Source organism: Bos mutus, chromosome 23 (genome assembly GCF_027580195.1).
Source record: "Bos mutus isolate GX-2022 chromosome 23, NWIPB_WYAK_1.1, whole genome shotgun sequence".
NCBI lineage: Eukaryota > Metazoa > Chordata > Mammalia > Artiodactyla > Bovidae > Bos > Bos mutus.
In genome coordinates this window covers 29,979,343-30,005,687 of record NC_091639.1, presented here as the reverse complement: position 1 = coordinate 30,005,687, position 26,345 = coordinate 29,979,343, and the positions used below count along the sequence as shown (strand labels likewise).

At 42.3% G+C, this 26,345-nt stretch overlaps 2 protein-coding genes across 8 annotated transcripts in view; one reads left to right on the top strand and one right to left on the bottom strand.

Moving 5' to 3' along the window:
- The first annotated feature begins 1,765 nt into the window (after positions 1–1,765).
- TDRD6 (tudor domain containing 6) lies at positions 1,766–14,303 on the top strand. Its single transcript, XM_005906248.2, has 4 exons — positions 1,766–7,932; positions 8,982–9,106; positions 10,118–10,207; positions 12,721–14,303. The coding sequence occupies exons 1-4, from the start codon at positions 1,899–1,901 to the stop codon at positions 12,748–12,750; spliced, it is 6,279 nt and encodes a 2,092-aa protein (XP_005906310.2). The 5' UTR covers positions 1,766–1,898; the 3' UTR covers positions 12,751–14,303.
- A 1,953-nt stretch (positions 14,304–16,256) lies between these two features.
- PLA2G7 (phospholipase A2 group VII) overlaps positions 16,257–26,345 on the bottom strand; it is a 38,118-nt gene continuing 28,029 nt past the window's right edge. For all 7 annotated transcript variants that reach the window (XM_070361038.1, XM_070361041.1, XM_070361040.1 and 4 more), the window contains 6 exons: positions 25,800–25,926; positions 24,676–24,789; positions 23,318–23,409; positions 21,810–21,980; positions 17,185–17,333; positions 16,257–16,509 (listed from right to left, as the gene is read on the bottom strand). In XM_070361038.1, coding sequence (XP_070217139.1) covers positions 16,367–16,509; positions 17,185–17,333; positions 21,810–21,980; positions 23,318–23,409; positions 24,676–24,789; positions 25,800–25,926 — 796 coding nt within the window. In that variant the 3' untranslated portion in view covers positions 16,257–16,366. The remainder of the gene's footprint in view (positions 16,510–17,184; positions 17,334–21,809; positions 21,981–23,317; positions 23,410–24,675; positions 24,790–25,799; positions 25,927–26,345) is intronic.

Sequence of the window (26,345 nt, the reverse complement as noted above, 5' to 3'; positions counted from 1 at the left end):
ATTCTCACCATGTCTAGTCAAAACTGTACTGGATATCTTAGTTATTATAATAAGGTAAGAGAAAGAGAGAAAGAGTATAAAAATTAGGGAGATAAAACTGCATTTATTATATAGCCATATAATTGTGTAGAATTGTGCACATTCCCAAGAAATCTGTATATAAAAAAAAGCTACTAGAATAAGTGAGTTTTCGAAAATCACAAGATATAAGGTCAATATATGTGCGTGCATGTGTGTGCTCAATCAGTCGTGTCTGACTCTGTGACCCCATGGACTGTAGCCTGCCAGGTTCCTTTGTCCATGGAATTTTCCAGACAAGAATGCTGGAATGGGTGGACATTTCCTCTTCCAGGGTATCTTCCTGACCCAGGGATCAAACTTGAATCTCCTACATTGGCAGGTGGATTCTTTACCTGGGAGTCACAAAACTATAAATATAGTGCTATTTACTAACAGTGAAAAATTGGAAGCTAAATTTTTTTTTGTCAATATCATTTACAATAACATAAAAAAAATGTAAAACTTAGGTATAAATCTAACAGATTACATGCAAGACTTGTTCACTGAAAATTATAAAACAGTGCTGAGACAAAGTAAAGAATACTTCAATTAACAGAGAAAGAAACCATGTCCATGGACCGGAAAACTCAATATTGCTCAGATGTAATTTCTCATACTGATCACTATCTTCAATGCAATCCTAATAAAAAAAATCTCAAGATTATTTTCCCCCAGAAATGACAAGTGTATTCCATTGATTTAGCCAAAAAGTTTGTTACAGCTTTTCTGTAATATATGGAAAAACCTGAATGAATTTTTTGGCCAACCTAATCAAATACATTGGAAAAAGCAAAGACCTTAGATAGCCAAAACCATTTTGAAGAAAAAGAATAAAGCTGAAAGGGTAGCACTACCTAATTTCAAAGCTGCAAAAAATGTCCAGGAAATTTCCATTCACTTTTCACCCAGTCCTACCCAAATCTTGAACAACTGTAGTACACAATCAAAACCAGCAAAATGACATTGGAATAACCCACAAATTCAGATTTTTACCAGTTTTACAAGTGTGTATGGATGTCTGGTTCTACAGTAGCTCCGTGCGTAAATGGAGACCAAACGCCTGCAAAGTGGGCAGACAAAACAGCAAAGAAATACACGGGGTAATCGTGGGGAAAGAAGCATTTAACAATCTATGTAACCCTCATCATAACTCTATCCAGGTGATCCAACAAGTTCATAGACGAGATTATCAGCAACAGGCTCCGCGGCTACGTCGTTGAGAGCGCACAGCCAATGTCCGCCCCGGGGACGCCAGCGCCACCGCACGGTCCGCTCCGGGTCTCTGAGAGTTCTGGCCCAACGCCCCGAACGTACCATTCGCGCCTCCCTTTCTCCTTCGCGGTTCTTCAATGGCTCGCACCGTGCAGGGCTCGCCGGGCTCCGTCTGTCTCGGTCAGATGGCCCAGAAGGAGGTCCCTGCGTGGTCTGGGCCTCGCCAGGCCCCGGACCGGGCCGAAGCAACTCGAAGGGGCTCGGAGCAGCGACGGGCATCTGGGCTCCCCGAGGCCCCTTCTGCACCCCGAGCCTGCGATCCCGCCGCCCCCCGGGGGGCCCGGCTCCGCCCCGCCCGCCCACGCAGACCCGCCGGCGGCCCGCGGCCGGAAGCCAAGGGGCCTCGCGCTGCAAATGCCTGCGCGGCGGCGCGACCCTGAGCGGTTGGGCCGGCCGTCGGGTCTTACCAGTCGGCGCGAGCAGGTGAGGCGACGGCGGCGGCGTTGCGGCGTGGGCGCCAGGCCGGGTATCCTTCCCTGTCCGTGTGTCGGGCGAGCCCGCGTCTGCTGGGCTCTCCTCCTAGCAGCCCCGGGGTTTCGCTGGCCGGGCCGGGCTGCGCGGCGGAGATGTGTTCGACGCCCGGGCTGCCGACGCCGGGGGCCTCGCTGGTGCTGCGGGTGTCCTTCGTGGACGTGCAGCCCGAGGTGATTCCCGTGCAGCTGTGGGGGCTGCTGGGAGAGCGGCGGGACGAGTACGTGCGGCTGAGCAGGGAGATCCAGGAAGCGGCGGCGGCTGCGCGCGGCCCTTGGATGCTGGGCGGTGCCTCGGCCTTGCCTGGCGAGTTGTGCCTGGTGCAGGTGGGGAGGCTGTGGCACCGCGGCCGCGTGGTCAGCAGGCAGGCGCAGGAGAGCCGCGTCTTCCTGCTGGACGAGGGCTGCACCATCGCGGCCGGAGCGGGCTCGCTGGCTCCCGGGCGCAGCGAGTTCTTCCACCTGCCGTCGGAGGTGCTGGGCTGCGTGCTGGCCGGCCTGGTGCCGGCGGGCGGCGGCGGCGCGGGCGGGGGAGAGCCCCAGCACTGGGCGGCCAGGGCCGTGGACTTCCTTAGCCACTTGCAGGGCAAGGAAGTGCACGGGCGCGTCCTGGACGTGCTGCTGCTCCACCGCCTGGTCCTCCTGGAGGTGCCCGAGCTGTCCCAGCAGATGCAGGAGCTCGGCCTGGCCCGGCAGGTGCCCGACAGTGTCTTCCGCTCCCTGCTAAAGCGCTACCTCTCGGCCTCCACGCCTGTCGTGGTCCCGCGAGTTCCCCCTAAGCAGGAGCAGCCTGGCCTGGATTACTTCTACCCTCAGCTGCAGCTGGGCGTGACGGAGCCCATGGTGGTTACCCAGGTGTGCCATCCCCACCGCATTCACTGCCAGCTCCGCAGCCTCTCTCAGGAGATCCACCGCCTCTCCGAGAGCATGGCTCAGGTATACCGGGGTTCCCCGGGGACTGGGGACGAGCACTCTACTAGTGCCCCCTGGGAGGAGAGAGAGGAGAGCCCAGACAAGCCGGGCTCTCCTTGCGCATCCTGCGGGTTGGATGGACTTTGGTACAGGGCGCTCTTGCTTGAGACTTTCCGGCCCCAGCGCTGTGCCCAGGTGCTTCACGTCGACTATGGAAGGAAGGAGTTAGTGAGTTGTAGTAGCCTCCGCTACTTGCTGCCTGAATATTTTCGGATGCCCGTGGTGACCTACCCTTGCGCACTGTACGGACTCTGGGATGGTGGGAGAGGTTGGTCTCGGTCACAGGTCGGTGACCTGAAGGCACTGATTCTGGGCCAGGCAGTGAACGCAAAGATTGAATTTTATTGTTCCTTCGAGCATGTGTATTACGTCACCTTATATGGCGAAGATGGGATTAATCTTAACTGTGTGTTCGGAGTACAGTCCTGTTGCTTGGCTGACCAGTTCCTTCAGAGCCAGGGCAGAGAAGAAGAGGAAGAGGAGGAAGAACCGGAAACAGCTTTTCAGTGTCAATCTTCTGCGGAAGAAATGGATGAAGAGATTTCACTCCCCACCTTACCATCTATCAAGTTAAAGATGAACACCTTCTATGATGCCCAGGTGGAGTTTGTGAAAAATCCTTCTGAGTTTTGGATTAGGTTGAGGAAACACAATGGCACCTTCAGCAAACTGATGAAGAAAATGTGCAGTTTCTATGCCTCCGCCAGTAAGCTGGATGGTGTCATCTTGAAACCTGAAGCCGATGATCTTTGCTGTGTCAAATGGAAAGAAAATGGCTATTTCCGGGCTATGGTCACCCGATTAGAGGACCAGAATGTGGATGTGTTCTTAGTTGACCGGGGCAATTCGGAAAACGTGGACCGGTATGACGTGAGGATGCTACTCCCTCAGTTCAGGCGGCTACCAATATTGGCCCTGCAGTGCACCCTGGCTGATATTTGGCCTTTGGAAGAAAACTGGAGCCAAGAGGCAATTTCCTTTTTTAAAAAGACTGTGCTCCACAAAGAGTTAGTTATCCATGTCCTTGATAAGCAGGATAATCAGTATATTATTGAGATTCTTGATGAATCAAGAACGGGGGAGGAAAACATTAGTAAGGTGATGGCTCAAGCTGGATTTGCCAAGTACCAGGAATTTGAAACACAGGACAGTCTTTCCGTAAGTGTCCACTCTCCAGGGCATGTTTCAAACCATTTTACCATAGACGGTAACAGAATATCTTCTGCCAAGAAGGAAGAACAAAAAGCCATGAGAGATGGTAAAACTACAGCTGTTCCAGAAGTAGTGACTGACACAGCAGTTACGACAAACGTTTCAGCTGGACTTGTGCAAGACAATGAGAAAAGAGTGTCTGTTTATTCTCCTCTGGTACAGAATTTCTTGGGAATTGAGCCAGGCTCTTCTTGTAAAGGAGAGCTACAAGTTGGAACTACAGTGGAAGTCAGAGTATCTTGCGTTGAAAATCCCGGCTATTTTTGGTGTCAGCTGACCAGGAACACACAAAGATTTAAAGCACTCATGTGTAGTATTCAGGACTATTGCAACAACACAGCTCCTCCCCACCAGGGAACTACTCCTGCTTGTTTGGCAAAACGAACAGCAGATGGAAAATGGTCCAGAGCTCTAATTACCGGGGCACAGTCTTCAGAGTATGTCAACATCATATTTGTAGATTATGGGGACAAAGAAATGGTATCTGTGAAGAATATTTATTCAATTACTGAAGAGTTTCTGATGGCTAAGGTTCAGGCTTTTAGGTGCAGCCTTTATAATTTAATTCAGCCAATGGGACAAAATCCTTTTCTTTGGGATGAAAAGGCAATCCAAGCTTTTATTGAATTTATAGATAATGCACAGGAAAACAGTCTTGAATTAAAGTGCACAATATTTGCTCTGGCTTCCATTCATGATGAACTGTTTAATGTGGTGGATCTGCTAACACCTTTCCAGAGTGTGTGCCACTTTTTGATACAAAAGAGACTTGCGAGACCAGTAAAATTTCAGAAACCTCTAGAGTTCTCTGTTAAGCTCCATTCTTACTTCTATTCTACACATGACATGAAAATTGGAAGTGAAGAATCAGTGTACATAACACATGTTGATGACCCTTGGGCATTTTATTGCCAACTGGGAAGAAATGCAAGTATTTTAGAACAGCTGTCCCATCATATTACACAATTAAGTCAAGTTTTGCTGCATTTAAGAACATCTCCCTTGGTCCCCGGCACATTGTGCCTTGCCAAGTATACTGACGGAAACTGGTGTAGGGGGGTAATCATAGAAAAAGAACCAAATAAAGTATTCTTTGTTGATTTTGGGAACATTTGTGTGGTAACAAGTGATGATCTGTGCCCAGTGCCTAGCGATGCACATGATGTCTTACTTTGGCCCATGCAAGCCATTAAATGTTCGTTATCTGATATTCCTGATCATATACCGGAAGAAGTTACAGCGTGGTTTCGGGAGACTGTTTCAGATAAGTCATTGAAGGCTCTGGTCGTAGCAAAAGATCCAGATGGAAGACTGATTATTGAACTATACAATGATAGCATTCAAATTAATGCTAATATTAACGAGAAGTTAGGGCTCCGGGGTTACAGAGGTGGGACAAGGAGAAAAAAAAGCAAAGCACTCCTCTCTACAACTGAAACTCTTGAAGTGAAAAAGGAAGATGTGAAGTTGTCACCTACAGAGTATTTAAGTAAATCAGAGAACAAACCAGATGGTATGGCACTCTTAGGAGAATCATACAAACCTAAGATCAGCTCAGCATGTAGGGAACTCAAATTTTTACAGAGTTCAACAAAGACAAACTTAGTCACTCCGCACCAGGACTCTGTGGGAAATAAAAATAATCAAGTGTCTCCATTAACAACAGACAAGAAATTAGAAAGTTCAGCGGAGCCCTCTTTGAAAGCCACAAAACTAGAAGCCTTTCTTTCAGAGAGAAAACTAAGAGATTCATGTGACAAAGGTTTGCCTCTAAAAATTTCTGAGTTCCCTAAGAAGGCCATAATGCCTGGATTTAAAACAACTGTGTATGTTTCTCATATAAATGACCTTTCAGACTTTTACGTTCAACTAACAGAAGATGAGGCTGAAATTGATCATCTTTCAGAGAGGTTAAATGATACTAGAACAAGGCCTGAATATTATGCAGGTCCACCTTTGCAAAGAGGAGATGTAATATGTGCTGTTTTCCCAGAAGACAATTTATGGTATCGTGCTGTGGTCAAGGAACCACAACTCAATGACCTTCTCTCTGTGCAGTTTATAGATTATGGCAATGTCTCTGTGGTTCACACAAACAAAATAGGCAAACTTGACCGTGTTAACGTGCTGTTACCAGGACTGTGCATTCCCTGTTCCTTAAAGGGATGTGGGGTTCCTGGGATTTTAAACCATAAGGAAGTGATGCATTACTTTTCCCAAAGGACAAATGAGACTCAAATAAGATGCGAATTTGTTCAGTTTCAAGACAAATGGGAAGTTACTCTTGCTGATGAACATGGGATCATAGCCGAAGATATGGTGAGCAGATATACATTCAGTGAAAAATCTCAACTAGGATTTTCTACGCAAATAGTTCAAGGGGCCTGTTCCACATTGGTCAGCAAAACAGACGTAGATACTTCTATGTTTCTTAACTGGTATAATCCAAAGATGAAGACTATAAGAGCTTATGCCACAGTGATCGACGGACCTGAATATTTTTGGTGTCAGTTTGCAGATACCAAGAAACTTCAGCATTTAGAAGTGGAAGTACAGACTGTGGGAGAGCAGGTGACAGATTGGAGAAGTCGTATCCACTGCCCTCGTATTGGAGATCCTTGCATAGTGAGATACAGAGAAGATGGGCATTATTATAGGGCCCTTGTCACCAGTATTTGTGAAGATTATCTTGTGTCCATCAGGCTTGTGGACTTTGGAAACATTGTAGACTCCGTGGACCCGAAAGCACTCTGGAACATCCCTTCTGAGCTTTTGGCTGTGCCCATGCAAGCCTTTCCATGTTGCCTCTCAGGATTTAATATTTCACAGGGCGCATGCCCTCGTGAGGGATGTGACTACTTTTACGAAATAGTCACAGAAGATGTGTTGGAGATAACAATATTAGACATCAAAAGGGACGTTTGTGATATCCCTTTAGCCGTCGTTGACTTGAAAAGCAAAGGTGAAAGCATTAGTGAGAAAATGAAGAAATATTCTAAGATTGATATGCGTAGCAGTGATCTGAGGTATGAAAAAAATGATGCAGAAGTAAAGGGAGCTCTCGGGGTCCCCAGTCCCGATGTTGGACTTAAGAAATCAAGCAGTAAAACTGGACGAGAGAGAATACTCCATGTTGAATCCCAGACAGCTGAGCTCTTGCAAAGACTCAACAAAGACTTAAACATCCTTGAAACACAACCAGGTAAATTCTATGACCCCAAAACTGATAACATTTTTGAAGCTTTTGAAAACCCAGGCAAAAATAAGATTGGCACCGAGTTGCTGGAAGAAAAAGTCAAGGGCCTATTGGGTGACAAAACAAAGTTTGATGATAAGTACCCAATGCCAGGATTTAACACATTCTTACCACATGCCACCGAGGCAAAGGAGGTCCTGGAACTGAATTCTCTCGAGGTACCACTTTCTCCTGACGATGAGTCCAAAGAATTCCTGGAGCTGGAATCCATTGAGTTGCAGCATTCCCTGGTCGGGGATGAGGAGAAAGAAGATCTGGACCTGGTGCCTCCAACCATGACTCTTCCCCAAGGCTGTGACCCAGAGGTCACCCTGCCACCATTGCCAGGGCAGCTGCCCCTCAACTGTGAAGACGAGAAACAGCCTGAACTAGAACTGCCTACAGCCCAGCTGTGTCTGGAGGACAGAATAAACCCTTTGTCTTTAACAGCTAGTCAGAAAGCCCAAGAAGCCCTGTGCACTGAAGACATAAGAGGATCCAGTTGTGCGGAAAGCTTTGATGAGGAGCGGAGGCTGCGCCTGCGCAGACAGACTTGCGATGCCAAGATGCAGAGTGAAATGAGTATCTTTAAAGAAGAATTTACAGAATGTACAAGTAGAGATGCCATGCCACCATTGACCTCTCTGTTTTCTGAAGAAGAATACAAAGATGCAAGGAAACACAATTACACCTTACCAGATCATATCCCAGGTATGTGCAGTTTTTGACCCCCCGTTCACTTTTATTTAGCTTAGGGAAAAACAGTTATTTATCTTAAAAAGAAGAGAATAATTCTTACTGAATTAAAAAAATAATTTGAGGGGAGTTGAAAACCTGAAAAGAGAATTAGATTTGGATTTTTATGAAGGGTATTTTAAACATGAAGAAATTAAGTGATGAAATTAATGTGAAATAATACTTTATATGCTGTGTAAAATGCTGAATTATTTTTGCTTTTAAAAATAGAATGCTTAAAATCTGTGTCTCTAAAAAGTAGTCCCATTTCAAATGTAAACAAATCATCTCTAGATCAAGACATTACGTTTTTTGGTCAGTTTTTAAAAATATGTAGTGCTCCTTTGCCAAGCTTATTGTAGGCATGAATTTACATTGGGGATCATTTTAGCAGAGTTTTAAAACAACTGGTTTTCTTCGTACATATACTTTGCTGTTCATTTGAAACACTTAAAACAATAGAGTTAGGGAGCCTATATTAATCAAGAAAGTTAACAGCCACAAGTAAATATTGGAGAACACTTATTACCATTACCTTTTTTATACGTTTTTTATAAATTATTTTTGCTGCTCTTTTCTTGCCTACGTAATAAGATTTGAAAGTTACACAAAATGGCTTATCTTTTAGGTTTTTTAAAAAAATCAATGTTAGACTTTTAAATGTCAATTTTATTTACTCGATTGTTGCATAATTACAATATTATTACACTGTACGAAATAGAACAGTAGACTAAGGAGAATGAAAATCATCATAATTCCACCACCAAGAAATGGCCACTGTGAGTGCTGTGATGGTGCGTATACTTCCTTCATCTGTGTCTCACCCTTTCCCTGTGTCCACATACACACAGTTTTAAAAACTAAATAGAGATCATGTTATTTAGGGAGACAGAACACGTTGTACTGTGCCATGATACCAATGATATGGGAGTAGTAAATGCATCGTAGGGAAATGCTTTGCTTGCATGTCTAACATTAAGAAATTAAGAGACATGCTTTGACTCTTGCTGTATTCAATCTGGTAGCTCAACCAGAGAACACGTACACTCTGAAAGGATTTACTGTCGGATCCAAATGTGTTGTGTGGTCAAGTCTCAGAAACACGTGGTCTAAATGTGAGATTTTGGAAATAGCTGAAGAGGGCACAAAGGTATGTAAAATTGCAGTGAAGTACTTTGTCTCAAAATGTACTTGCAGATTGTTAAGGAAATTTTACCAAACTTTACCAGATTAGAAAATCCCATTGAACAGATTAGTTACCTGCTCATTCTCTCTGATAATTGATCCAATGCAAAAACCATTTTAAAAGTTTATATTTAAACATTCAGGGCTCTTTCGTCTCCCTGGAATCCTATCAGTCACTGAGTTCCATACTTTCCACTTATCTCAGTTAAAACTGTTTTTATTAATGCCACTATTTTGGTTAAGTTTCTCATTTCACAACTGTTGGTGTTAGTTACTTAGTCTTGTCCAATTCTTTGCAATCCCATGTAGCCTGCCAGGCTCTTCTGTCCATGGAATTCTCCAGACAAGAAACTGGAGTGGATAGCCATTCCCTTCTCCAGGGGATCTTCCCAACTCAAGGATCAAACCCGGGTCTCCTGCACTGCAGGCAGAGTCCTAACCGTCTGAGCTACCAGGGAACCAACCCCGACTAGCTTCCTCTAATAACCTTCAATTGGTTTACCTCTCGTCTTCCATCCGTTGCTTCTCCACATTGCCAGTGTGGTGTTTGTCAAATGAGAATCTGACTATTATTCCCTTGTGTAAAATCTCCTTGAAACCTTCAGTAAATGGTGTTTCTCCTGTGGTTTGAAAAACCACCTGTGTCAGAATCCTTTGCCACATTTCCTAAATATTGATCCCTGGACTTTTCCCTTGCTGGCTTGGCTAATGAAGAATTTCTAGGGGGAAGGATTAGCAATGTGCAGACTTATACCATGAGAATTTGAGAACATCCATCTTTGATGTCTAGGCATAGATACTCAATATGTTTTTTGGGACTGATGTACCATTGAGTTGAAATGCAATGTTAAAGTTTAACAAAATCATTGTGACTGCCTTTTAAAGTATTTCATTTGATAAAGGACACTGTGTAACTAACATAAATCAGTGACAGTGTTTGGAATTACCAGTTTTTATTACTCTTTCTCTCTTGCAGGTTTTGGACCTTTCAAATGGCATAGAGGAGGTAGTAAACCCTGAGAATGTCTGGAATGGTATACCCAAATTGGATAAGAGTCCATCTGAGGTATGAGTATATTTAAGCAGTAATTAGTAAGGCTGTTGTTCATTTTGAAAGGTAACCTTGTTACTGAAAGGTGCAGGTCCCGTGGCTCACCGCTTAGAAACCATTAAAGAGGCCAGGTTAGTGGAAAGGAAAGTTTGCTTTATTTCAGATGCTGGCATCTGGGTTGGGATGAGGGCAGGGCGGACGTCTGTCCAAAGGCTCCCCCCACTGTCAGTAGGCAAGAGCTTTTATAGACAGAAGGAGGGCACTACCTGTAGAAACAACACAGTCATCTCTGGCAGTCATCCTGAAACTGGTCATCAGTGGTCTGACCAGAGTCATCTTGGTTGTTTTAGGTAGTTGATCTTCAGTTCCAGGGCCAGTTTGTTTCCATTTCTTTAAGGCCAATTATGTCAGGTTATGTCATGGCTAAAGTCTGATCATCATGTAGTTAATTTCTCTATCTGGTATTTTAATATCTGCAAGACAGCTCACAGGATATGGCTCAGCATATTATCTACAGCCCTTGAGAAGGTCCTTGACTATGCTTAATGACTGCATTGTTATTATTTGGTCTCCTTTGACTGTTTTCCCTTGTTTCTGAATTGTCTCACTTTTCTGATTAAATTGATTTTCAGACAAAAGGCAGGCTGAGGACACAGTGGGGCATGGACCATAGAGTCCTGCTCTGTTTCAACTTGAACTGTTTTCTAAGCATTTGTGTTTAGGAATAATGGAAGGAAAAACACTTGTGATAACAGCAATGGAAAACAGCAACAACACTATCAATGCTTCTGGATTTTATGCCCTGTATCTTTTTGGGAAAACTATTTATTAATGTTTTCCTCCTTGATTTTCATTTTGGGATTAAAAAAAAGAAGTTGTTTGTTGTTTCTGACCTTGATAAAATACATTTGATGCAGAAAATCTGAGAAAATGGTAAAGTTAAAAAGGAGAAAGTAGCAATCACCTATAATACATCCATCCAAAGACAGATTAATCAGTTTGATTTTAATAATTTTTGTTTATATGGGATATAAACATATCAGCAATATATTTTGAACATGGTTGATTTCATCGTACATACACACATAAATTGTGTTTTTCAGTTAAGATTATATGATAGGTGATTTCCCGGGCTATGTCTAGATACTTGAGTTTATCCTGTTTGGAGTTTGTTGAACTTCTTGCTTCAAAATCTGTATTGGATAGTTCCAATATCTGGTCATGTCAGGGTTTGCATCTACTTAATCAGATACAGACATTCAAGTGATCTTTGTTAAATAATCTCTTGGAATTTCTTTGGAGATTTTTTAGTTTATATGGTGATTCAGTTTGTTGGATGTTCCTGGTTAATGCATGGTCTTGTTCATAAGAAACACACTGGTTCTTAGAATTGAGGCATCAGTTCAGTTCAGTTTAGTCGCTCAGTTGTGTCCGACTCTTTGCAACCCCATGAACTGCAGCACGCCAGGCCTCCCTGTCCATCACCAGCTCCCGGAGTTCACCCAAACCCATGTCCATCGAGTCGGTGATGCCATCCAACCATCTCATCCTCTGTCGTCCCCTTCTCCTCCTGCCCTCAATCTTTCCCAGCATCAGGGCCTTTTCAAATGAGTCAGCTCTTCGCATCAGGTGGCCAAAGTATTGGAGTTTCAGCTTCAGCATCAGTCCTTCCAATGAACACCCAGGACTGATCTCCTTTAGGATGGACTGGTTGGATCTCCTTGCAGTCCAAGGGACTCTCAATATTGAGGCATGTGGAGAATGAAATCAGCTCTTGATGACTTTAGTGTTATGTGAAAGTATGCACCAATGAAAGAGAACAAAGAACTATTTGCCAACATCATCCTGCTGCTGCTGCTAAGTTGCTTCAGTCATATCCAACTCTGTGCGACCCCATAGATGGCAGCCCACCAGGCTCCGCTGTCCTTGGGATTCTCCAGGCAAGAACACTGGAGTGGGTTGCCATTTCCTTCTCCAGTGCATGAAAGTGAAAAGTGAAACTGAAGTTGCTTGGTCGTGTCCGACTCTTAGCTACCCCATGGACTGCAGCCCACCAGGGTCCTCCATCCATGGGATTTTCCAGGCAAGAGTACTGGAGTGGGTTGCCATTGCCTTCTCCGAACATCATCCTAGTAAAATATAAAATATGCCAATTTCATAATCTTTAGGAGAAACTTTGTATGATAATAGATACAGTGTGAGGACTAAAATATTTTTTAAAAATCATATCTGTAGGAATAATTCCCTGTAGTAATTAGAATACACATCTTTTCCCTCTCCCCATTTTTACAGGACATGAATTTTGTCATGGTAGCACCCACGTAAATAATCTTCTTGGGCACTCCCTGGTGGTTCAGAGGTTAGGACTCCATGTGTCCACTGCAGGGGACATGGGTTCAATCTTTGGTCAGGGAACTAAGATTCTGTAAGCCACAACACAGTCCCCCCTACACCGCGCCCCCCTCCCCATTTTTTTTCTTATTTATACATTTCTTCCTCAACCTGAGGTTTTTCTCTTTTTGTTTCAGAAAAGAGGCCTGGAGATGATACAGATTTAACTGTGGATCTGTAAGTGTGGTCAGTCAGTTCAAAGCTGCTCTGAAATAAGTGCCATCTCAACCAGACCAACAAAAATATTTGAGAAAATTGAGAGCGTGTAAATACAAGATATTGTCATTTTTGAAAACTTTGTGTTGAAAACAAAACAGATCTCAGACTCCCTGTGTGGTGTATTTATAGTGCTGTTTCTGTATATATTGAGTTGAGATGTTTCCTCTCCGTTTAAATGTGTCATCTTTCTAATCAGTTGGGAGGATTTATCTGGCTAAACAGTTTGCTAACACATTACTCACATTGCAAAAAAAGGAATATTTTGGTTTCTTCTGAATAATAGTTTAAGATAGAAAATTATAGGTTTCTGACAAGCATAATATATGATGCTGCTTGGGGGGATGGCTTTGTTAGCAGTAACTCCTTCAAAATTTTTGTTTTGTTTCTGAAGCTTTGCTGTTCTAGTTTTGACTAATACTCTGTTTGAATTTAGAAGTATACTAATATGACACAAAATTTGAATAAAGTTTGTCCTTAAAAGTATAATTTCATTTCATTAAAAAGAAAACATCTGGGACTTCCTTGGCAGTTCAGTGGTTACGACTCTGAGTTTCCACTGCAGGGGGCAGGGGTTCAATTCCTGAGGACCTAAGGTACAAAGAAGGAAAAAAAAAAAGGAAGTCTGTGGTCATGGAACAAACCACAATTCTACAACTGGGGATACATAGTAATAGTAAATGGTAGCTTTCCTGTTAGTCCCTCATTGTCCTTCCAATGCACTTTTTTTCATGTAATCCTGGATTCTGAGGTGCATATTAATATTACCCATATTTTATAGGTGAGAAAGTTGAAGCTTTTCAGAGAAGATAAATAATTTGCCTGTCAAAGAGCTAGCAAATCTCAGAGGCTTGAGCAAACCTAGACCCATCTAACTTCAAAGCCCACGCTTTTAAAACAAGGCTTTGCATAGGTGGCAGCACACAAACAGACCCTAACATTAGGAAATCGATCTTACCTGTACGCGGCTTACTAGATATGTGACCTGGGCAGGTTATTATATTATTGTTCAGCCTTGATCTTCCTTAGCTGTAAAATGGGGATAATAAAACTTTTCTTGCAGTGTTTTTAAGATAAGAAATAACTTAATGTGCCATGGGAAATAGATGGGGAAACAATGTCAGACTTTATTTTTTTGGGCTCCAAAATCACTGCAGATGGTGACTGCAGCCAGGAAATTAGAAGACGCTTACTCCTTGGAAGGAAAGTTATGACCAACCTAGGTAGCATATTCAAAGCAGAGACATTACTTTGCCAACAAAGGTTCGTCTAGTCAAGGCTATGGTTTTTCCTGTGGTCAGGTATGGATGTGAGAGTTGGACTGTGAAGAGGGCTGAGCGCCGAAGAGTTGATGCTTTTGAACTGTGGTGTTGGAGAAGACTCTTGAGAGTCCCTTGGACTGCAAGGAGATCCAACCAGTCCATTCTGAAGGAGATCAGCCCTGGGATTTCTTTGGAGGGAATGATGCTAAAGCTGAAACTCCAGTACTTTGGCCACCTCATGGGAAGAGTTGACTCATTGGAAAAGACTCTGATGCTGGGAGGGATTGGGGGCAGGAGGAGAAGGGGACGACAGAGGATGAGATGGCTGGATGGCATCACCGACTCGATGGATGTGAGTCTGAGTGAACTCTGGGAGTTGGTGATGGACAGGGAGGCCTGGCGTGCTGTGATTCATGGGGTCGCAAAGAGTCGGACACGACTGAGCGACTGAACTGAACTGAACTGAATGTGCCAGAAAAGGAGTAGGCATTTGATAAATATTTCCTTCTTTTCCCTGAAAGAGGCTCAGTATGCACTATGGTAGGTTATATTTTTTAAACTTCATTGGATCCTTTCGCATCAGCATGTGCCACAAACAGTATTTTAAAGAGGTGCTATTGAATGGAACATCAGGTCTATTGAAATGGTTGTCCATTTCTAAAAACATGTATATGAAACGTTATGAGAACTCTAAAGCCTGATGAGAAGAGTGAGAATTAAAAACCTTAAAAGTTGGGTAAAATTTCAATAAGTAAAAAAGGAGAGGATTTTACATTAAGCGTAATTGAAGTAGATGAATATATTGCTTGTTCCCAGGATAATGAACAGACAAATTTGGCTCATTCATGTAGGAGTTGTCGTTGTGAATTAATTCCTGGGAGCAAAGGTCAGAGAAGATGTATGAAGGCCAGCTTATAGAAAGCCATCAGTTTCATGATAAAAAATTTTAACTCTTCATTTAAAAATATTTACTCTGAACAGTTACAGGAGAAATTATATTTCTCAAAATGAGTGATTTTGCACATTAAAACATTAAGGTAGGCCTGAGTGCCAAATCAGAAAATGCAGTTACTTATGAACAAGGCAAAAGGTATAGGCATAGAATAGTTAACCAGGCTTGCTTACTAAGTACTGATTATCCTTGTTCTCACTGGCTTTCGTGAAAATCCATTATGCAGCATTCATAGGAACAAGACCATTCTTAGACCCAAATATACTTGACTGGTGAGTGGCAGAAGTGTTTACACTGCTTGGGAAACAAAACATATTTTCCATGACTCCCAGAGGCGGAAGTGTGCAAATCTTTCAGTGATCTTTTTACCTCCATTTATTGTGTTTTTCTGCTTTTATTATTCCATATAAAATTAAAAAGATCCATTAAATAACACTCATGGAACATGAAGCAGTGAAAATTATGGCCTTTTCTTTTTAAGTTAGCAAAACTGGAATTTCTTCAAAGTTGAATCTTGATCTTTTTTTTTTTTCACTTTTCCTGTTTTCCTGTTTTTAATTAATTATTATTGGAGTACAGTGCTGTGTTAATTTCTACTGGACAGCAAAACGTACCAGCCATACACACACCTATATTCTCTCCCTTTATATCCTTCACAGCCTATGGGTGAATCGGTAACTTTATGTGTGATGGCTGGAATCGAGGGCCACTCATTTGCACCTTTCTTTAGTAAACAGTATCTCTGAGGTAAACAAAGTGAATGCAAGCAAATTACCAGCTTTCTTTAATCTGCTGCCTTTGTTTCGTCACCAGTGTCCATCCCTGTGTGGTCATCTTATTGAAATTGCGCTCTAGCACTCATTCCACAGTTAAAGCAATGGCTTTATTATCCACTTGGTCTACTTTTTCTTACTGTGACCCGGAGTCAAATGGAACCACTGCCAAATCCTACATAGCAGACCATAATGCTAAAACTCAATTCTGTAGCCTATAACAGAAAAAAAAAGAGGCAAGAAAATGTTTTTATTATATTTTTAGGAGTGTTAGGTCACTGTAACACATTTCCAGTGGCCTTGTGCCAGTTTTATTATATGTGCCTGTTGAACTAATGTAAAATCAGTTTTTTTACTGTGAAAAAGGATCACTTTAGTAAAATTAAAATTTAGGCTGCTATGATTTTCATATGTAGGTGTCTTTTTCTAAATTTAAAGGGAAAAAAAATAATACAAGCTTCAGTCACTACTGTGGTATAGCCTACATTTTTTAATATGAGCTATTTGAGAAAATACATTTAAATCATACACACACACACTTTTAGACAAGTTCGTAAACAAAACTTTTTAAAAAGCTCTTTTAATCTAAATTTGGTCTCTCTATTCCTGTGGAGTTCTGCAGAGTGGCTTGGTGGTTGGTTGTGTTAATGTTGGTCCCTGGAATAAGATTGTGATCTTCGCCTTCAACTAAAGAATCCCACTGATCAAAATCTTTCTGAAGTCCTGTAAGATAGAAACGTCATAAACATATTCAACTTTTGAGAGCACTAAACAGCTCAGTGCCTCTAGGGGGCATCCTAGCCTCACAAACCACACACACCACGTCAGGATTAAGGAGTGGACAAGCCCTCTGTGAGCACGAGATAGCTGCAACATCTGAATGAGAGGATTGAGGCCCCGTGCTGTCTGAGCATGGAAATCCCTGCCCGCTACCTCGCCGCCCCCCCCACCCCGTCCCCGCCCCCACTTCACTGAAATACTGTTAGCTCTAACAGGCAGGCTTGCTTCCTATGACACAGTACGCAAAACAGCAAATTGTTTTCCAACTAATTGACTGCATTGTTACGTTGTAAACCAACTGGGAACCGTTAAAATAGGACTTACGCTAAGGTAGGGCTTCCCAGGTGCCTCAGTGGTAAAAAAAAAACAAAAAAAAAACCCTCCTGCTAATGCAAGAGACCCAAGTTTGGTCTTCTGGGTTGGGAAGATCCCCTGGAGGAGGGCATCTTCCACTCCAGTATTCTTACCTGGAGAATGCCATGGACAGAGGGGCCTGGCAGGCTGCACAGGGTCACAAAAAGTCAGACATGACTGAGCCACATGCACATGAATTAGGATAGATAGTTTTGTCCTGAGAATCATCCTGTCTATGTCGGGAAAGAAGATGCCGTATCTTACCTAAATGTTTTTGTAAGAACGCTAAGGAAGCTTTGTTGCTAAGGCTGATGGCTACATTGGAATCGATGTCTCCTTTCAGTGTGAATAGGTAGCCAATTATTTTGCTAGTGGCAAAAGTGAAGTCAACAAAATTCTGATGGACCGAACCCCTGAAAGAGAAAGGAGTTATCCGCAAATCACTTTGTTAGACAATATTATTTTTGTAGTTAAGGTGCAGGAAAGATGCTGGCCAAAAACCAAGGAAACAAAACTTGTAAATCTGATCTCCCTATATGTACTCAAGGGTCACAAGACTGTTCATTTAGGGGTATGAGAGGTGGTTCTAGTGGTAAAGAACCCGCCTGCCAATGCAGGAGACGGACGGGGGTTTGGTCCCTGGGTCTGGAAGATCCCCTGGAGGAGGGCTTGGTAACCCACTCCAGTATTCTTGCCTGGAGAATCCCATGGGGAGAGGAGCCTGGTGGGCTACAGTCCATGAGGTTGCAAAGAGTCAGACATGACTCAGCGACTTAGTATGCACACACGAGTATGTAAGCATCCTTCCCTCCAGACAAATAAGACAAAGATTCCTGTCTTGCTTGGCATCTTGGTTTTAGAACAGTTGATTTCTGCTTTGTAGGTCACTTCTGATTTGAGTAGATGGAATGCTTTTTATGTTGACGGTCTTTAAACCCAGAGCCAGAATCCTGCCCCCTTACCACCACACTTAACTGGATCTCTATTTGCTGTTGAGCAAAACACTTTGTATTTCAGCTTTGGATTAAGTAGATTAAAAGACAAGCAAAAATTTGCCTTGTATTATTTAAACTGCAAAGCACTTCATAAATATTGCTAATCGATGAACTTGTGGCTCAGCTGGTAAAGAATCTGCCTGCAATGCGGGAGACCTGGGTTCAATCCCTGGGCTGGGAAGATCCCCTGGAGAAGGAAAGGATACCCTCTCCAGTATTCCAGCCTGGAGAATTCCATGGACTGCATAGTCCGTGGGGTTGCAAAGAGTCAGACACAACTTAGCAACTTTCAAACATCAAATAGAACAGCCACTTTTAATGCATAGTTTTTACCATCTCTGGGCATTTGACATTTGATTTTCTTGCATTTTTTCCCCGCTTTATTTCCTTGACATCACATCTTTCCTCCTCTGCCTGAACTATTCTGTTCTTCACTGGTTCATCCCCTAAATCCTCAAGATTCTATTTTCAGACCAATTCTTTTCTCACTTTGCAGTCTCAGCTCCTCCATAGATTTCACTGATAATACATTGAATACAAATTCTGTACTTTTCCAATTTGTGACCAGACACATATATCTAAAGGTTAAAACACACCCGTTCCAGGGACTCCCCTGGTGGTCCAGTGGTTAAGGCACCCTGCTTCCAATGCAAGGGGCGTGAGTTTGATCTGGGAACTAAGATCCCGCATGTTATGTGGTGCAGCCAAGAAAATGTAAAAAACAGAACAAAAAATACCTTTCCAGCCCCACCCAATGTCATTCTTCCTCTTTACTTTGCTACTTTTAAGCAAACCCCTATTATTTTAGTTATCTCTACTCAAACTAGAGCCCAGAACTCTGCTCAGTGTTTCCCACATCCCAATCCAAACTTTGAGTCAAAAGTAGGAGGTAAACAGAGTCAGGGCCACGAGACAGCTGAAAGCAGAACCTTGAATGCCACCCGCAGTGGAGAGAGGGCCTGAAGAGAAGGAGCATGTAGAGGAGAAAAGAAGGGAGCCATCTACAGGATGTGAGAAGCGCAAGAGAATGGAGTTGTGGTGCCCAAGGGAGGAGAAACAGGGGTAGTCCACAGGTGGGAGGGATGCAGAGAGAAGGGCTGACACTGCCAATAGCAACGGGGCCATCTGTATCCTTAGTGGGGCCAGCTTCAGCTCACTGCCAAGGTCAGGAAGACAGATTGCAGAAGTCAGAGTAAACAGAAGTCAGGACAGGGAAGCAGAGAAGGGAAAAAACGGACAGAGTGATAGCCTAATAAGGAAGGTTGAGTATTCTCTACTATTTCTGTTTTAGAATTAAATAGACTTGCATATACCAATAAGCTAAATTGACCTCCTTACCTTAAATATCTGGGTCCTTTCTCACCATCTATCTAAAGTCTTTTGATTCTTTAAGACCCAACTGTACCACCCTTTCTTCTAAGCAGCCTTTTATGAGCACCTTACTTGGTGGCTCAAAGACTGTAAAGAATCTGCCTGCAAAGGGCAGATCCAGGTTTGATTCCTGGGTTGAGAAGATCCTCTGGAGAAGGGAACAGCTACCCACTCCAGTATTCTAGCCTGGAGAATTCCATGGACAGAGGAGCCTGGTGATCTACAGTCCTTGCGGTCACAAGAGTCAGACACTATTGAGCGACTAACACTTTCACTTTCACTTAGAAAAGATCCCTCCGTTCTGTCTCCAGAGTGTTTATTGCCTTTACTGTGTGTGTTTACTTCCTGGCGCCTCTTCTCTGCCCTTCTAAGTAAATCAGGTTTCAGACAGAAGCAGAAGCCCAGTTTTTGTAACATCTCACTATGACTTCAAAACCCTATGGGAATTCTTTTTTATCCATGATATAAGTATATTGTCAACTCTCAAAGGGATCCCATTATAGCTTTGGAAATTAATAAATTCATATACTTACCAAACGAGTAAACACACAGCAGATCTCAGCAGATCATCTTACTTAAAAAAAAAAAAATGTTCTAAGCCAAGCCTAATGATGGAATACTTCCCCCTCAGTTCAGTTCAGTTCAGTCGCTCAGTCACGTCCGACTCTTTGTGACCCCATGAATCGCAGCACACCAGGCCTCCCTGTCCATCACCAACTCCCGGAGTTCACTCAGACTCACGTCCATCGAGTCGGTGATGCCATCCAGCCATCTCATCCTCTGTCGTCCCCTTCTCCTCCTGCCCTCAATCCCTCCCAGCATCAGAGTCTTTTCCAGTGAGTCAATTCTTCATATGAGGTGGCCAGAGTACTGGAGTTTCAGCTTTAGCATCATTCCTTCCAAAGAAATCCCAGGGCTGATCTCCTTCAGAATGGACTGGTTGGATCTCCTTGCAGTCCAAGGGACTCTCAAGAGTCTTCTCCAACACCACAGTTCAAAAGCATCAACTCTTTGGCGCTCAGCCCTCTTCACAGTCCAACTCTCACATCCATACATGACCACAGGAAAAACCATAGCCTTGACTAGATGGACCTTTGTTGGCAAAGTAATGTCTCTGCTTTTGAATATGCTATCTAGGTTGGTCATAACTTTCCTTCCAAGGAATAAGCGTCTTTTAATTTCCTGGCTGCAGTCACCATCTGCAGTGATTTTGGAGCCCCAAAAGATAAAGTCTGACACTGTTTCTACTGTTTCCCCATCTATTTCCCATGAAGTGATGGGACCAGATGCCATGATCTTTGTTTTCTGAATGTTGAGCTTTAAGCCAAATTTTTCACTCTCCACTTTTACTTTCATCAAGAGGCTTTTTAGTTCCTCTTCACTTTCTGCCATAAGGGTGGTGTCATCTGCATAGCTGAGGTTATTGATATTTCTCCCGGCAATCTTGATTCCACCTTGTGCTTCTTCCAGCCCAGCATTTCTCATGATGTACTCTGCATAGAAGTTAAATAAGCAGGGTGACAATATACAGCCTTGACGTACTCCTTTTCCTATTTGGAACCAGTCTGTTGTTCCATGTCCAGTTCTAACTGTTGCTTCCTGACCTGCATACAGATGTCTCAAGAAGCAGGTCAGGTGGTCTGGTATTCCCATCTCTTTCAGAATTTTCCACAGTTTATTGTGATCTACACAGTCAAAGGCTTTAGCATAGTCAATAAAGCAGAAATAGATGTTTTTCTGGAACTCTCTTGCTTTTTTGATGATCCAGCAGATGTTGGCAGTTTGATCTCTGGTTCCTCTGCCTTTTCTAAAACCAGCTTGTATATCAGGAAGTTCATGGTTCACATATTGCTGAAGCCTGGCTTGGAGAATTTTGAGCATTACTTTATTAGCATTTGAGATGAGTGCAATTGTGTGATAGTTTGAGCATTCTTTTGCATTGCCTTTCTTTGGGATCGGAATGAAAACTGACCTTTTCCAGTCCTGTGGCCACTGCTGAGTTTTCCAAATTTGCTGGCATATTGAGTGCAGCACTTTCACAGCATCATCTTTCAGGATTTGAAATAGCTCAGCTGGAATTCCATCACATCCACTAGCTTTGTTCCTTATGCTTCCTAAGGCCCACTTGACTTCACATTCATTCCAGGATGTCTGGCTCTAGATGAGTGATCACACCATCGTGATTATCTGGGTCGTGAAGATCTTTTTTGTACAGTTCTACCCCAGTCCTAAAAATGTGTAGGCCTGCTCTTATATTCAGATAGCAGTAGCATGCATCCTGATGCAAATTTTAATTATCAGCATATGCACGATATATACAAACACTACTCAAAAAAAGTGCATTTTAAAAAGAGGAAGTCTAAATGCACTTGGAAACTGAGATTACCTAATAGTCTCCCTTATTCCAAGTCTAAACAACAAACTGAACAATTCTAGACTAGCTACTCAGTGATATTCATGGATTGTGTATCCCAGTTTCAGGTTTCCGTTTCAGATGATGTAATGTCACTTACTGATACTCACCTGATTGTAATCATTTTTCGTTCTCTATCAGGTAAGAAGCATTTTTTCATTCTTATGATATTAGAAGGGTATTGGAATCGTTCCGAGTTGATAAAAAAGAGGGGTTGAGGAATTCTGGAATATACTTCATCACCCACAGGAAACATCCATGCATCCAGAGCAATGCCACACCTGATGGAAGAAGGCTGGTTACATGCTGCCCGCATACAGGGATTTCTAATATCACAGGGATTCGGAGACAAACACCTCACTGGTTCATTATGGGTGATCTCACTGGGCGGAAGAGGTATTACCCTTCAGTGTGGGAAGGGGATATCATTAGCTTTGCAAGGCAGCAAACTTGTAATAAAATCACCATTTTCTTTAGGAGGCATTTGAGAATTACAACCCTTAAAAACATTAAAAAATTTTTTGTCATCCTTCAAGATAAATTTTAAAATAAGTAATTCTATAAAATTGTGGAGTGTCTGAAAAAATAGTCTATACACTATTGCCCCTGTCTTTCTAGTTCTTCTGGACCCTGTCATGTACTCATCATTATATCTTTCTGAGTAACAGTTAGACTCTTTCCTTTGCGTGTAAAGATATTTCCCCTGGGAGAGTTGAAGAAAAGCATATGGAGTATATCATTTGAAAATGTAATTCATTTTCTTTTTTTAAAGTTAAGTTATCCAATGTTTCTTGGCCTTTTGGAGACTCTATTTTATGTGCTAAATGGATGAAAGAAGAGGATCTTCTTATGTTGAAATAGCTTTTAAGAAATGTGAGCTGAAGTTTCACGCATGATCCTGTCTACTTTCTACGTGGTCGATTCTACATGATCTCATCAGCTTGGGATGAAACGCTTCAAGAAAGAAAATGTTCCTTCAAGTTAGAAGACTGGGGTCCTGACTTCCACTCCAGTAGCTATGCAATTTTATCCCATGCTCAACCTTAAAGATGGAAAAAATAATAATTTAAAAATGCCCTGCCCATCTAACATAGAATTGGAGTCAACTTCTGAGAGAAAAGGATGTCAAAGCTGAGATACAAAGAATAAAAGTTTGGAGGTGGGTGGTATGTTCTCAGTAAAAATTTCATGTATGAAAACCTGGAGCTAGATAGTGTAAATGTGAATTACTGTCAATAAATTAAATGTAAAACAGTTTTTTTTTAATGCCCTGCCAATTGGGGAATCTAGAAAATAGTATAAGATGACAACATTATTATCATTATGTCACAGATAATATGTATATATAAAGATAAATTTCCAAATGAAAATGATAAGCCCTTGAACAGATAAATAATAATGAGGAAAAACAGAGATGGGGAGAATTTTCAATAGCCAAAGTCAATGTTTCTGTTTAGGAAAATTCATGTGAAGGATTTTATGGAGGAAGAAGAATGGACTTGTGAACTCCAAAAGATCTCTTCCTCACTAAGAACTGGATACATTCAATATCACATGTGTTACCACTTCCCCCTGTTCCAATAACTTAGCATTCTCTCTCTCAGCCTTATTCTCTTACCTGAATCTCTGGTCTTCACTAAGAGTCTGAATAACTGTGGCTCCACCAAAAGAATGTCCAATAACGGCTATTTTATCCCTATCAATAGAGTCCTATGTGAAAAAAGCATGATATAAATGCATAAGTATCTCACAGGCTGTTCAGAGGATAGGCAGAGATTTTGTAAATCACAAGATTATTATTTCACAGGCACGGTTAAGTACCTTGATTCTTAGAAAAGAAATATATACACACTCACATGCACCCACACACCCACACATATGTACATACACATACTTGCCTCTCTCTCTCTCCCTCTCTCTCTCTCTCTCTATATATATACACACACACGAACACTTCTATTTAAAAACATGTTATATATATAATACTTATAAAACATATATATATATACTTATAAAACATATATATAAGTTTTTATATATATATATATATATATACAAAAAACTTCTTTGGTTTCAGCACCAAAAGAAAAACAAACAAAAACCTCAAATAAAGAAGTGAACTTCACGGCTTTCTTCATCACCCACACTTGGAACATCAATGTCATTGCTGATGGCTCCCTCTCCCGCACTCCACATTCATGACTTTGTCCATTCTCTGAGTATTTATTGAACACCTGCTCTGCGCCAGGCACTGCAGTGCATTTCCCATGAGTTCCTAGTCTACTGGGGAAGGAGTTACAGATACACAATGCAGATGAGGTAAGGAGGTGCCAAGGAGCATGTGTGATAGATGGCTAGCCCAGTCCAGATGGGCAGTGGGGTCCAGGCAAGCTTCATGGATAAGGAGATGCCTGACTTAGGTTGATGATTTAGCAGGTCTAAGTCAGGAGGACGGGGAGTCAGGCCAAGGGGACCACACGTCCAAAGCCATGGAGATAGGAGTGGCTAGTTGAACGACACAAATGACTCATACTCCAGAGGACAGACCATCATCTTAGTTTGTTCCCTCCCTTGTACTCCACACCCCCACACACTTCTGAGTCTTCAAGCACACTACCCACTGTGCTGTTCTTCTACCCTACCCCAACATTTTGTCTAAAACTTTTGACCAGTGTTTCAGGATCAAGTTCAAAAAGATGCAGGAGCTGCCCAAGAAATTACAATACTTCCACTGTTTATATTATATTGAACATACGAAATTACCATTTTTTTTTTGTAGATCAAAGGTGGCTGGTGGCAATTGTACACGTACTTCAACCTAATGCATTTCTTGTTGTTGGAATACTTTCCCAGTACTCTTTTTATTTTTTTGCAGCCCTTTATCATGTTGTACCTTGTATTACAGCAGTAAAACAGACAATAATAAGAGCAACAAAGACGTCCAGGCCAAGGGAAAATGAATTTTTTTAAGCTCACCTTCAGCTGTTCCACATCAAACTCTAAATCTAGTACATTCGTCACTGGCCTCCCATGATCAATGTCCAGAATCAAACTGAGAGCTTGAGAACATTCCTTTGCTCGTTGCCGTAACTAATAGGATTATTATAAGAAGGACATGACAAAGTAAAAAGCTGTAACACTTAAAGTTTGTGTAGAGGGTGAAACACAGGGAAAAAAATTGGTTGCCTATAGAACACAACCTACATAATGACCCAGGCCCCAGCTTTGCAGGTGGTCATCGCTTAGTCTAAATCCTGGCTCTGTTGCTTACCCACTGTGTGACCTCAGAGGATTTGCTTAACCTCTCTGGGCTTCCATTTATTGTCTAATAATGTCCACCTCAGTGAAATGCAGGTGGGATTAAGTGCAATAATCCATGTAAAAGCACCCACTATAAAGTCTGGCTTGTTGTTCACTCAGTCGTGTCCAACTCTTTGGTGACTCCAAGGACTGTAGCCCACCAGGCTCCTCCGTCCATGGGATGTCCCAGGCAAGAATACTGGAGTGGGTTCCAACCCAGGGATCAAACCTGGGTCTCCTGCATTGCAGGTGGATTCTTTACCATTGAGCCACCTGGGAAGCTATAAAGCTTGGCACAGGTAGAAAACAATATGCTTTAATTCACTTGGTCTCCCTCAAAGCCTCATATGAGATACTGTTAATGTTCATTATTTCATAACAGATAAAGCATGGAAACAAAACAAAAAGAATAAGTAACTTGTCCAAGATAAGCCCACTGCACCTGCAGAGTAATGGTATCAGGATTCAAACAAAGAAAGTTGCATTCTAAGGCCTGAACTCTTAATAATATTCTCTATCACCTCAGTGAAAAGTAGACTTTAGTTCTAACACAAAAGAATTCTGAGTATTCAGTCATCTCCTAGGATTTTCATGTTGGTCTTTGTTTTTACTGCGATCCAGATATTTCATTAAGGGAATTTGATCACTCAGGGAATCTTTTGACATATCTTTTGGGAATGGGAAGTAAGGAGACCTAGGGGCGCAGTCTGCCCAATGTAAGATAATTAAATGAACAAATGTCATCATTTCACCTACACCTTTTGGTGTAGGCGTGCCACCTCTTCTCTTCCTCAACATACCTGCTCATTTCGTAAAGGAAACTCCTCCTCTCCTCGCTTCAGGGTTCTGAGATAGAGCCAAGACTTGTTGCCTATTTCTACAGCAGACTGGTCCTTGAAATAGTATGTCGAGGATGCAGAGCCATCTCTACAATACAAACAGAATCAATGACTTGTATCACGCATGTTCCTCACTCCCATCCTTGACTCTTTCTGACTTCCCTTCTTCCACTCTACATTTTTTTTTAAATCAAAGAGGCCCCCAAGGGAGTTCTAAGAAAAAGACATTGTTGCCTGTAAAGAAGGCACTCTGTCTTCACAATTCTGGGAGACCCTGGAGTGGAACATTCTCTCCCGAATCAGATCCCAGCACCACCACTTACTAGCTGTGTAGTTTGGGGCAAATTACCCTTCCTCGGCTTCATATTCTGCCTCCCTTGAAACAGTGATAGTAACATCTTAAAGGATTGTTAAGAAGATTAAATGAGATGGTATATGAACACAGCACTCAATGAACACAATGATGAGTTCAATGATGGTATATGAACACAAACTCTAGAAATGTTA

Coding starts and splice junctions, on each gene's coding strand:
- TDRD6 (XM_005906248.2), top strand. CDS start 1,899: ATGTGTTCGACGCCCGGGCTGCCGACGCCGGGGGCCTCGCTGGTGCTG. Junction 7,933..8,981: donor CTTACCAGATCATATCCCAG/GTATGTGCAGTT, acceptor TCAATCTGGTAG/CTCAACCAGAGAACACGTAC. Junction 10,208..12,720: donor TGGATAAGAGTCCATCTGAG/GTATGAGTATAT, acceptor TTTTTGTTTCAG/AAAAGAGGCCTGGAGATGAT.